Genomic DNA, 11,253 nt, shown 5'->3' on the forward strand with positions numbered 1-11,253 from the left:
TTCAGTCGTTGCCATCTACGACTACTGCCAGGACAAGGGCGACGAGCTGAGCTTCATGGAGGGCGCCATCATCTACGTCATCAAGAAGAACGACGACGGCTGGTACGAGGGCGTCAGCAACGGCACCACCGGCCTGTTCCCCGGCAACTACGTGGAGTCCATCATGCACTACGCCGACTGACCCCGCAGCGACAGTACAGTCTATTTATTCAGTCATATCATAATCCACCGAGAGACAGACAGCAGCAATCCCCCCCCCCCCCCACCCGACTCCTGAGACGCTTAGACGTAACTGTATGACCCCCCCCCCCCTTTTTGATATGACAGAATGTTCTTTCCCTGAATGATTGCAAATAAAATTTAAAGTAATATCTATTTAGTTTATGTTGGTGTTATATGGGCGGGTGGGGGACATTGACGGAATATGTAAAAAAAGAAACCGGTTTGGACTGCACGTGCTCTCGCCGGCTGAACTAACACAGACCAAGCTGAAGGATGTACGCGCTGCCTGGACCACGATTCTGTGTTTGAGGGTTTTGACGGAGCAAATCAAAAGTTAATGTCATGTACGCACCCTCAGTTGAAGTGTTGGTTGTATATATAACGTGAGCTGCAGCCACTTCCTGTGATGTAAGTTCAGTGAATGTCGACTATATGATGAGTTTTCTCGCCCCCCCGAGGGCCCATTTGTACGGGAAACGAACGCAGACGGGCGTGTCGATAATTTACAAATTTAAATACTGTAAAGAAAAAGATAATTTACTCCTCTTGGCGTTAAAGCATGCTCAGTTTAAAGAGATATAATGTAACCTTGAGTTTATTGCCATTATGCTTCCATTATATTGTGTATTCACCTTTTTTTAGTTATTTTTATTCCACTGTTGTTGTCACTGAACTTTTTAGACCCTGAAGTGAATTTCAGGTCGAGTCTCACCTCTTAAAAAAAAAAACGCTTGTTTGCATTTGAAGCTTAAAGTGAAATTTGCTCATTTAGATCAAATCAAGAAATCACATTCCACAGTTTCTTTATGTCACATCACTGTCATGCATTAAAAACTAATCACAACAAGTGTGTGTGGGATCGTCTGGTGTCTGGCAATAAGAAGCGCCGGCTCTGATAAGACCGTGGGGGGGGGGAGGAAGGGGTGAGAGTGTCGTGCCTAACACTGCCATGTGACAATTCAGACGTGACCAATAAACAACTCTAATACCTCCTCCGGGTTCCAGGGCCGTGTCAAATCCTCCGGGCGCCACAGGTTTACGCATTTCTCTCGTTAGTCAAATCAGCCAATCAGCATTAGGTTTCACTCAGGTCTCTCCGAATCATCTTGATGACATCATTCTCTTTCCTGTTTGCCCTCCAACGCTCGTCTAACATCTTAACAGCTGAAGCCTTTCATGTTTTACCCATTTGTGTTATTTTCCAATTATTAAAGTGTTCCAGCTCGATTTCATGGGTAGAAACATTGAAATCTATCTCTGTCTGCCCTTCATTTGTACATATGAAATGATTGAAAAATTAATGTACAGTCTTTTATAATAAACAATTCTATGTACAACATGCACGTGTGGTCACTCGGGAGGAAATGAAGACGGCACAAAGCGGATTAAATAAAAAACAAACTGTTGGATTTATTGAGCACAGTCGTTGCAGATGTTAAGGCCTGGGTTGTAAAACGGCACTTTGCTTTACAGAAGTTTCCTCAGAACATTTAACAAGTCAGAGAAACGGAGATGTGACCGTGGTGGTGGTGGTGCGGACGGAGCCGGACGAACACACCGATGATGATTATGCATCTTATTTGGAATTAAACAGAAATGCAGCCACTCCACATCTCAGGACGAGCGTGTAACCGACCGATCCCCGAGGAGTGGGAGGCGGCTGCAGGTACAGTACTGTGATGTGGTGGCAGCCGGTGATTTAAAAGCAACACTATGAAACTATTTTTACCCATAAACAGCAGCTTCAGAATGAGTTTGAGGTTTCATTGACTGAATATGGAGAATGTTACGTCTGTCCTATGAAACTTTGGTGAGTGGGTTCGATCTCCTGTGAGAACAACAGACAGTCACAGCTTCAATCCTCGGGTCCAACAAGTCAAAGAGTAAAGCTGAACTGGAGATCAGTTTGAAACACCCGGGCCATCACATCACCACGGATCAGGGCCTATTAAAACCCTGCTGAGTCATTTGACTCCAGAATGAATGATGATCGAATCCATTCCCATCGCATTTTTAAATATGAAGAATTGTGAACACAGTTTTGTGAATTAGCCTCAGCTCTTTGGTTCAGGAAGCCGGGGATCATGGGTAATATGCACCATTCAGTAAGTGGGAATAAGCGTGTTTTCTCTACAGATGTAATGAATCACGTGTAGCTGCAGGGGGCGCTGTTGTTCAGTCAACGTTACATAGTGTTGCGTTCAGATTAATCTCAAAACCATCTCATTGATTCCCTGTAGGACCTGAAATCTAAAAGGATGTGTGTATATATGTCAAAGCTTCACGAGGTGACTCAGCCTCGTGTGTATATTTTAAGAGTTTATGTCGAGTCATGAAACGACAGGAGTCCGTTCAGACGAGACCCCCGAGTGCTGTTCTGATCCCGTGATTCTGATTAGGTGCTCGGACACAAACGAGGTCGCTTCTCATTTGGCACTAAACCAGCAGCAGGGGTCGGTCTGAACCCAACGTCCATCTCTTCTCTCTCTCTCTCGATGTCTTCGTCCCGCCCTGTGCAGACACAAGGGGCCCGGGGGGAGTTTGCCTTTCCACAGGTAGCTGCCTGAAGTGAAGCCCCGGGCACAGGAGGTTCATTTGTCTCTGGTGAGCACCATCTCCGTGAGCCTGATGAGGGCGTCTCTCTCCGGGGACGGCCGGAGCATTCGGACGTGTCGGATGGCTTCTTGACCGTAGTGCCGGGCCAGGAAGCTGGTCTGTTCCACGCCATCACTCTAAAAACAGGCGAAGAAGAAGAAGACGGGGCGCTTGTGTTGTTTTCATCTTTTCAAGAAAAATTTAATGAGCATTTATCTTTATTATTTGTTTACACTCTTTACCTGAAGGACGTATTTCCAGGCTCGATCTACATCTCCATCAGAGCTGAACCGTCTCATGATCATTGCATGAAGCTCAGGAAACTACACAAAGGAAAATACACTGTTGGTAAAGACGCTCACACGTGATGCAGGTTAAAGGATTTTGTACAGGTTCAAGAAAAACCAGTTCAAAGGATGAATGTTGTTCTGACCTGTTGACAGGCGAACAGAACTGGTCCAGTGGCTAAACCCAGTTTGAGATCTGCGGCTGAAGGTTTCCCCAGCTGACTGGCTCCTGATGTGAAGTCCAACACGTCGTCCACGAGCTGCCGACAGACACACAAAACTCACAACTCTGCACCTCTGACATTTAATTTGAGTCAACAAAAATATGTGTTATCTGTCCTTAAAAAGGTAATTTAATATATATATATATAGTTTTGATTTTTCTTCCTAAGAATATTCTCCATGGAACTGTTTTTTCCTATTACAGATTAAATAGATTATATAAAGCTGATTTAGCAGATAAGGATCCTGGCAGAACGATAACGTACCTGGAATGCGATGCCGACATTCTTCCCGAACTGGAAGGCGATTTCATGAACATCAGGATCAGGGTTTACCAGAATGGAAACCTTGAAAAAACACAAAGGAGGACAGGCAGTCAACAAAAGATACTTTCATGCAGTAACTGAGGCTTCTCTCCATCGCTGTTGTATTTGTGTGGAGACAGAACGTACATACTGCTTTACAACTGTTTGCAATGAGACTCGCCGTCTTCTTGAAGGTTTTCTCGAGGTAGTGCTTGAATCGCTCGTTCTCGTTCTCTTTGGAGCCCAGCTGCATGAACTCACCTGGAAGCAGGACGACAACATACAGGATTTTAATGAGCTCTTAATGTGCATAAAGGGTTAATACATGAAATGTTAAATCATCCAGTAATTGATGAGAATTTTAGTTCTTTGCTTTACCTCTGACCAGGTCTTCTATGACTTGCGACAGAACCTTAACCACAGTGATGTTACCGATACGAGCCAAAGCCAAGGAGGCGGCTGAGAGAATGAAATCTCCAGCCAAGATCGCCTGGACGAGAGGAAACATACATTTTATACATATCTTAAAATGAAAAAAGGACTGTTTCTTTGAGCTGGTTTTTATTTGGCTTCAGTTACCTTTCTTTCACCCCACACTTCATGGATCGTTCCCTTTCCACGCCGCTTATCTGAGCCGTCTATGACGTCGTCGTGCACCAGACTGGCAGTGTGAATCATCTCTGAGATCATGGCGATGGCCCTCTGCCCCGGGAGCAGATCTCTGCAGGGCACAAAGACAGACTCCAGGAAGTGAGACCAAATCAAACCCTGGATGATTCACATAAAACAATTTAAAAGATCCATTCACAAGGTGTGGTGCAGCTTCACTGTGTCAAAGGTCAGTTGTGGGCAAGCTGTGTCAGTAAATGCTGAAAATAATAAACATATTGTTATGATAATAAAGTCTCACCCTGCTCGGTTGCTGTGGATGTTGAGAGCCCGCGCCATCAGGACGACAATCATCGGTCGGATCGCTTTGCCTTTTCCATCAAAGTAATAGTCACAGAGAAACTTCAGCTCTTCTTTAGACACAAACAACTCCTGTGAGGAAAAGTCGTAAAAATGTTTGAGATAAACATCTACAAACACCATGTGACAGCAAAATGTCTGAATGAAAGACATTTCCCATAAATATCCACATTTGATTGACTGTTAAAGAACTAATAAAAACTTTGTTGGCGTATTAGAAACATTTGATCAGAAACAAACCTTTTTGATATCATCGTATAAACTCGTCAGGTCTTTCTGGGCTAACGTGAACGGGTCCTGGACCTGAGCGTCGCTGTGTATCGTCCTGCAGCAGCACGGCTGTAGTGTGGGACCCAGCAACCGGGGCTTGAGTCTGAAGAGAGAGAGAGATACGGAAAACTTTTAAATACACAGAATCGTACAGATCAAAAATAGAACGTAAGAAATCAAGCTTTTGGCTGTGACACAACACGACTAACCTGTTTAGAGATGAGGTAAAGTTGAAGATTTTCAGGTTTGTCATCGGCTGTGCCTGGAAGTCAAAATGCAAAAAGACACAGAATAAATTCAGGAACTAAATTCAGGAATGATAACTTTTGGGTTTAGAAAGTTAACATAAAATAACAGATCATTTCATCGAGTATAGAAACAACAACTTGCATAATGTGTATTTTATGAATTTAAATAGTATCTGAGACCCTGAATTTACCAATTTACTTTAATGATTTTTTACTGTTATACTGTTATTATCATATTGCTATTATTAGTAGTATATGCACAAACAAACATTAATATATATATCCGTCATTGGAACTAAGTCTAACATGTTGTCTTCCCTGATGAATATCCAGTACTGCAGTAGTAGTTTATGAGCAGTTTCTAAAAGTCAGTGTTTTGTTGGGGGAGTCCGGAGCTTCACATGAATTAATGTTGCGTTAAAAACATCTAAATAAAATAAAAAGGCGCTCAGACACTGGTGAGAATGAGTGGATCAGCTGACTGGAGGTCAGATCTCTGAGGGACAGGTGTCAGGAGCAGATCTTGACCTTTAGCAGAAGTTCACGACATGTTCACATCTTGCAACAAGTCAACGGTTCGTTTCAGGAAATGTCTCAAAACACAGGAAACAGGACAGAAAACCTGCAGCTGGGATCAGACCAGTTGATGGGATCGGTCACTGGGATAGAGGCGGATTCGAGCATCATTCACTGGGACCAGCTGGAGCCTCGGTTGCATATATGACCTTCCCGGGTTTGACAGCACTCCCTCCCCTCCCCGCCCAGCCCCGGTGTCCTCCTGCCCGGCCGCTACTCACCTCGCTCCGGGGCCTGGAGCTCCAGGACGCCCGCCCCGGGAAGGCCACCTCGGTCAGAGCCGCGGACCGGCCGCTCACACGCCGCAGGGTTTCGAACACAGACGCACTCGTAAAGTTTGTGCTCCAGTTCCGACAGCGGCTCCACCAGGGGCCCGCCATGACACCCGCTGCCGCAGCGAAAGCGTCCACTTCGGATGACACCTGCGAGCGGAACCGGAAGCTGTGAGCGGGCGCTGGTTGATGACGCGGGGGAACACGGAAGTAGCGTTATCCTCGTTAGCGAACAAGGAGCAACAAACGGGTTAAAATGGCAGAAAAACATGATTTATTTCCCTTAAAGATAATTCATTTGAAATCAGAAACCCGGCAGTAGATTAAAGAAATGGTTGTTTCCCCCAGAACACATTCAGCTGGTCGTGTTGGGGATCAGGCTAAGAGCTGGTTAGCTAACATTTAAGATACCTACTAGCTAACTTTTTAATATTGGGACATTTTCACGAATGAATCGACTGAAATTATACAAAACTACTTTATTTACTCAGATAAGACTTTAACTACTTTGTTTTTAGTTTAGTTTGTATCTAAAGTGAACTTGGGGTAATGAAAACTAAGCATATTTTACCTTTTTATCGGTGTGTGTACTTTTCCTGAGTACTGACATTTAACACTTCCACTAAAACTCCACAGAAATCTGGCAAGTTCTGCACTTTTTACTCTACAACATGTATTTCACAGCTTTAGTGACACAAAGATAAAATGTAAACAAACAAATGTGATGTTTGTATTAAACTATCCAGCTTCAGATAAATGTCCAACAATCAGCTGCAGCATGAAAATACTGTTCATACACCAAAGCATCAGTAATAACATTTCTATTGATTCACATATAAAACTATTTATATATAAAACTCTTTTCTTCCTGTGTTATGTTTATCAGCTCTGTCTGTGGCCATGTTGAGTATCTACAGACTTGTAGTCTTTGCTCTGGCTGCAGCATCAGGTTTCACTCGTGTCCATCTCCTGGAGTTCTGTCCCAGCAGTGGACCCGACTGTCACAGCGATGATGACACAGCATCAACCAGTCGATCATCCCAACACGCTGTCAAATCCAGGTGGAATGGGACTGGTTCAGAGCTCATTCAGGACCTGGACCAGTTCAGAGTGTCCTGTAAGAAGCTACTAGGTAAAACTGATTCTGTTTTTTTAGGTCACTACAAAAGAACAAGCACCGAACAGGAATAATGTTTTTTTTTTAATGTCCTCTCTGCAGAAGCGTTCCCAATCGATGAGGTCAGCGGGAACTTTGTTCACACGGTGAAGAACTGCATATTCTCCAAATCCATCCCGACTCCACTGAAAGGGCCTCTGAGCCTGGCAGCCGTTTCTAAGGTGGTGATGTAATCAGTTATCAGCCTCATCACAAATTTCCCCCTAAAATGAGTCAAATTCATTTCTATCTGTCACTGTCTCAACAGGATGTCATCGAGGGGATCTTAGATCTGGATGTGGCTGTAACACAATTCGATGAATTCCGGCTTTATGCCAGCGGGGGCCGACTGCTGCCAGGATCTGAACCTCTCGCACACAGATACGGGGGTCACCAGGTGAACATGAACTTTCCCCCGAGAATGAACTCTATCTACATGATCTGAGGGCCAATCTGATATTTTTATGGTTTTCCCTTTTCTTACTCTGCACCAGTTTGGTTACTGGGCAGGTCAGCTGGGTGATGGTCGAGCACATTTCCTTGGTCAGTATTCAAACAGGTGAGAAGCTTTTGGAATTATACTTCAGGGCACTGATATTCAAGGAGCATTCCCAGTTAAAGCTTGTACACTTTTTATATACTGACCTTATGACATTTTCTATTTAATAGGAAGGGAGAAATATGGGAACTGCAGCTAAAAGGCTCTGGAAAAACTCCATATTCAAGGTATGTATTTTCCCCCCACTTTTTCCTTTTTACACTTTAATTTGCCGTAAATATTAATTCAGATATAAAAATAAAAAAGTGGTGCAACTATCATAACACATTTCTTTCCTTTGAATGTTTCTCCAGGTCCGGAGATGGTCGAGCTGTTATCCGCTCGTCCATCAGGGAGTTCCTGTGCAGCGAGGCGATGCATTTCCTGGGTGTTCCCACCAGCAGAGCTGCCAGGTAATGGGCAGTTCTTCATTAATTTTGATATCTGTGAAAAAGCAGACATGAAAAAATCTGAATCCATGAAACAGGTTCACAAAGTTGAAAAGAAATTCCATGAATCTGATGATTTCTTGCTTTATTTCAGTCTGATTGTTAGTGAGGAGCCAGTGTTCAGGGATAAGTTCTACAACGGCAACGTGAAGACAGAGAGAGGTACAGACAAGATTCACAAAACTTATTATTAGCTTCCTTTAATTTCTTATTACATTGAATTACAAGTTCAACATTTAGTTTTTGTCTCCAGGAGCTGTTGTTCTCAGGTTGGCAAAGTCCTGGTTTCGGATTGGATCTTTGGAAATTTTGTCTCAAAGTGGAGAGACAAATCTTCTGAGGTGATACTGGTCACATAATCATAAATATAACTATAAGTGTTATCTTGTCATCATGTCACTTTTTATTCCACTGAGTTTTCTGCAGAATAACAGTGTTTTATTGTCGTCTTGATTTCAGGAAGCTGCTGAACTTTGTGATTGATGAACATTTTCCTTATATCAGTTCAAATGACCCTGATAAATATTTGGTGAGTCACGTAAAGACATTCTTCTCTCAATGCACCCACGTACATGTTTAATGACTTTCTGTGGAACTCTTTGTATTCGTAGGTGTTTTATTCCACGGTTGTAAATGAAACAGCACATCTGATTGGCCAGTGGATGTCTGTTGGGTTTGCACATGGTAAGAGTCCATCTGAACAGTTTACCCAGGATTTGTTTTTACCTTTACTCATATACGTTATGTGCCTTTCTCACAGGTGTGTGCAACACAGACAACTTCAGTCTCCTGTCCATCACCATCGACTATGGACCCTTTGGCTTCATGGAGTCCTATAACCCCAGTGTGTTTCATATCTGAGTTTTCATTCAAAGATCTCACTGCCCCAGTTTTCTCAAAACTTAAAAAGACCTGAAATGTTTCAGATTTCATCCCCAACACGTCGGATGATGAGGGCAGGTACAGAATAGGAGCTCAGGCTGATGTCGGACTGTTCAACCTGGAGAAGCTCCTCAGTGCTCTGAGTCCTGTGTTTACACATCAACAGCAGGAAGAGTAAGAAAACCTGTGATGTGCAGTTTATTTGCTTTAAGAAAACTTTAAGTAACATGTGACTTATATTGACCTCTAGTGGCCAACAGTAGAAATGGCAGCAACAACAGCTGATCTTTTCTGCTTTATTTATTCTATAAAAATAAAGGTTTTCATCTCTGCATTGTTTTGCTTCTTCAAAGAACCAGTTACTCTCTTAAAATGTAATTGCTAATCTTCTTCTCTTTGTGTTTTCAGAGCTAAAATCATCTTAAAAGGATTTGTGAATATTTACCAGACGAGGTGAGCTCCTTGTGAATTCGTCTGTTCCACATGTTCTTCCTCATCCAACCCATGGCAGTTATAGTAATGTTATTTATTTAAACTTATTTATTCATGTGTCTCAGGATTCACCAGATATTTAAAGCCAAACTGGGGCTTCTTGGTGAAGAGGAAGGAGACAGTTACCTTATTCCCTTCCTGCTTCAGGCAAGTCTTCTGCAAAGTCAATTCAACTGCATTGTTTGTTAACTGGCTCTGTGCAAACAGTGTTCCCCCCCCCCCCAACTCCCAGTATAATTTGTGTTTGTCTTCCCAGATGATGGAGGACACAGAGTCAGACTTCACCATGACCTTCAGACAACTCAGTGAAGTTTCACACCTGCAGCTGCACAACAGGAACTTCACACAGGTAGAGCTGAAGTGTCAGAGTTTTAAAATTCTACTTTTAGGTTTAGTTTTAAAGTCGGTGACAAATAAGAGACGTTGAAATGATAATAAGAGTTGATGATAATTTCTGCTTTTGGAGATCACTCAAAAAGCAAATGTATCTATTCGTAGGCATGTTTTAGTGATTTTTGTGTGTTTGTATTAGATGTGGGCTCTTGATGATTTAGCAAGGCATCAGCACTTCTCTGATTGGCTCAACATGTACCTCCTCCGCATCAGCAGGTGAGAACAAAGAGATCATAGTCAGAACGTGTGTTAGTTTGGAAATAAAGGTTTTTACTGAAATCTTTTTTTTGTTCCCTCTCCCTCTTTCCTCAGACAACAGAATGATGGTGATGTGAATCGTCAAAACAGAATGAAAAGTGAGCCACTAAATCTTCATATTAATGTCGATGGAAGATAATGTCATGTTTCTGACATGTTATGATGTTGAGACTTGAAGAACCTGGTAGTTTCATCTGGTTCTGTAAAATCTCTTGAGCAGATGTAAATCCCAGATACGTGCTGAGGAACTGGATGGCGGAGTCGGCCATAAGAAAAGCTGAGATGAATGATTTCTCTGAGGTAAATAGATAAGTGATCCGTTTTTTTAAATGTCACTACAGTTTATTTGTTCTTACCGGCTGTGACATTTACCTCCCACTAGGTGGAGCTGCTGCACCACATCCTGTCCTTTCCCTTTGTTACACAAGAGACTGTAGAGGAGGCGGGCTATGCAGCAAGACCTCCTTCGTGGGCTCAGAGGTTAAAGGTCAGCTGCTCCTCATGAGTGGAAACAGAAAATACTCAAATGAAGACGTCTCAACTTTACGTGATGATTCGTGCGTTAGCTGAGTGGAACACATTTCTTCCAAAACGTCAAGGTCATGGGTGTTTCTTGTTATTTTCTGATAAGAAAAAACCCCTGTGCGTGGATACAGTGACTAACAAAGATCAGATTAGTTAGCTGATGATATTGTTTCCATCCCTTTTGTTCATTTGACACTGAAATAAAGATGAAGATGCTGCTTTGAGAGGCTGTTCTGTTGCGTTTTTAAGGATAAAGAGGTACAACATGGAAACTACGTCCTATACTTAAAAAAATGTGGGTTGTGTTCAGTTATCACGACAAGAAAAGCAATTTAAAGATGTCAGTTTGGGAGTTTGTGGCATTCTGGAAGGTGGCTCATTATCTCTATTTACTGACATTTTATGGAGGAAACGATTACTCCTGGAAATAATCTCCACATTTCTGGAAATTAAAGTCAATCGTTACCTGCAGCCATAACTGGATTATGTAGACTTTCAACATTTCTTTTATCATAATGTTTGATGTATAATTCACTCGCATCATTGTCCGACTGGCCAAATGTTCTGTTTGTCTTGTTCTGATGCCACCAGGAA

The 11,253-nt window shown here is 42.6% G+C and overlaps 3 protein-coding genes across 13 annotated transcripts in view; 2 read left to right on the forward strand and 1 right to left on the reverse strand.

Annotated features, from left to right (window-relative positions):
* abi1a (abl-interactor 1a) overlaps positions 1–1,561 on the forward strand; it is a 38,987-nt gene extending 37,426 nt beyond the window's left edge. For all 10 annotated transcript variants that reach the window (XM_053412966.1, XM_053412959.1, XM_053412967.1 and 7 more), the window contains one exon: positions 6–1,561. In XM_053412966.1, the coding sequence (XP_053268941.1) occupies positions 6–181 (176 nt within the window). In that variant the 3' untranslated portion in view covers positions 182–1,561. The remainder of the gene's footprint in view (positions 1–5) is intronic.
* A 46-nt stretch (positions 1,562–1,607) lies between these two features.
* On the reverse strand, positions 1,608–6,074 carry pdss1 (prenyl (decaprenyl) diphosphate synthase, subunit 1). The gene is made up of 11 exons (XM_053412972.1): positions 5,916–6,074; positions 5,080–5,132; positions 4,841–4,973; positions 4,542–4,672; positions 4,211–4,352; positions 4,010–4,121; positions 3,783–3,892; positions 3,593–3,673; positions 3,251–3,364; positions 3,060–3,140; positions 1,608–2,954 (listed from the first exon to the last, which is right to left on the reverse strand). Exons 1-11 carry the CDS (start codon positions 6,072–6,074, stop codon positions 2,814–2,816), a joined length of 1,257 nt encoding a protein of 418 aa, XP_053268947.1. The 3' UTR covers positions 1,608–2,813.
* A 46-nt stretch (positions 6,075–6,120) lies between these two features.
* On the forward strand, positions 6,121–10,883 carry LOC128425678 (protein adenylyltransferase SelO). Of its 2 annotated transcripts, none has more exons than XM_053412407.1 (20): positions 6,121–6,609; positions 6,853–7,098; positions 7,186–7,304; positions 7,391–7,519; positions 7,617–7,681; positions 7,792–7,848; positions 7,975–8,073; positions 8,204–8,271; positions 8,363–8,450; positions 8,569–8,638; positions 8,721–8,793; positions 8,870–8,953; positions 9,036–9,165; positions 9,400–9,444; positions 9,549–9,630; positions 9,740–9,832; positions 10,016–10,092; positions 10,189–10,232; positions 10,355–10,434; positions 10,517–10,883. In XM_053412407.1, exons 2-20 carry the CDS (start codon positions 6,867–6,869, stop codon positions 10,637–10,639), a joined length of 1,758 nt encoding a protein of 585 aa, XP_053268382.1. In that variant the 5' UTR covers positions 6,121–6,609; positions 6,853–6,866; the 3' UTR covers positions 10,640–10,883. The 2 variants fall into 2 exon arrangements, with proteins under 2 accessions (XP_053268382.1, XP_053268384.1); XM_053412409.1 differs by having other exon boundaries at positions 6,121–6,356.
* The last annotated feature ends 370 nt before the right edge of the window (positions 10,884–11,253 follow it).

Source organism: Pleuronectes platessa, chromosome 20, assembly GCF_947347685.1.
Source record: "Pleuronectes platessa chromosome 20, fPlePla1.1, whole genome shotgun sequence".
In the NCBI taxonomy this organism is placed as follows: Eukaryota; Metazoa; Chordata; class Actinopteri; order Pleuronectiformes; family Pleuronectidae; genus Pleuronectes; species Pleuronectes platessa.

Excerpts from the sequence above, each read along its gene's own strand:
- pdss1 (XM_053412972.1), bottom strand. The coding sequence starts at position 6,074 with ATGGCGGGCCCCTGGTGGAGCCGCTGTCGGAACTGGAGCACAAACTTT. Across the intron at positions 4,673-4,840 it reads TATACGATGATATCAAAAAG|GAGTTGTTTGTGTCTAAAGA; the intron begins GTTTGTTTCTGA and ends TTTTCCTCACAG. Across the intron at positions 3,893-4,009 it reads CATAGAAGACCTGGTCAGAG|GTGAGTTCATGCAGCTGGGC; the intron begins GTAAAGCAAAGA and ends TCCTGCTTCCAG.
- LOC128425678 (XM_053412407.1), top strand. The coding sequence starts at position 6,867 with ATGTTGAGTATCTACAGACTTGTAGTCTTTGCTCTGGCTGCAGCATCA. Across the intron at positions 8,451-8,568 it reads GGAGAGACAAATCTTCTGAG|GAAGCTGCTGAACTTTGTGA; the intron begins GTGATACTGGTC and ends TCTTGATTTCAG. Across the intron at positions 9,833-10,015 it reads ACAACAGGAACTTCACACAG|ATGTGGGCTCTTGATGATTT; the intron begins GTAGAGCTGAAG and ends TGTTTGTATTAG.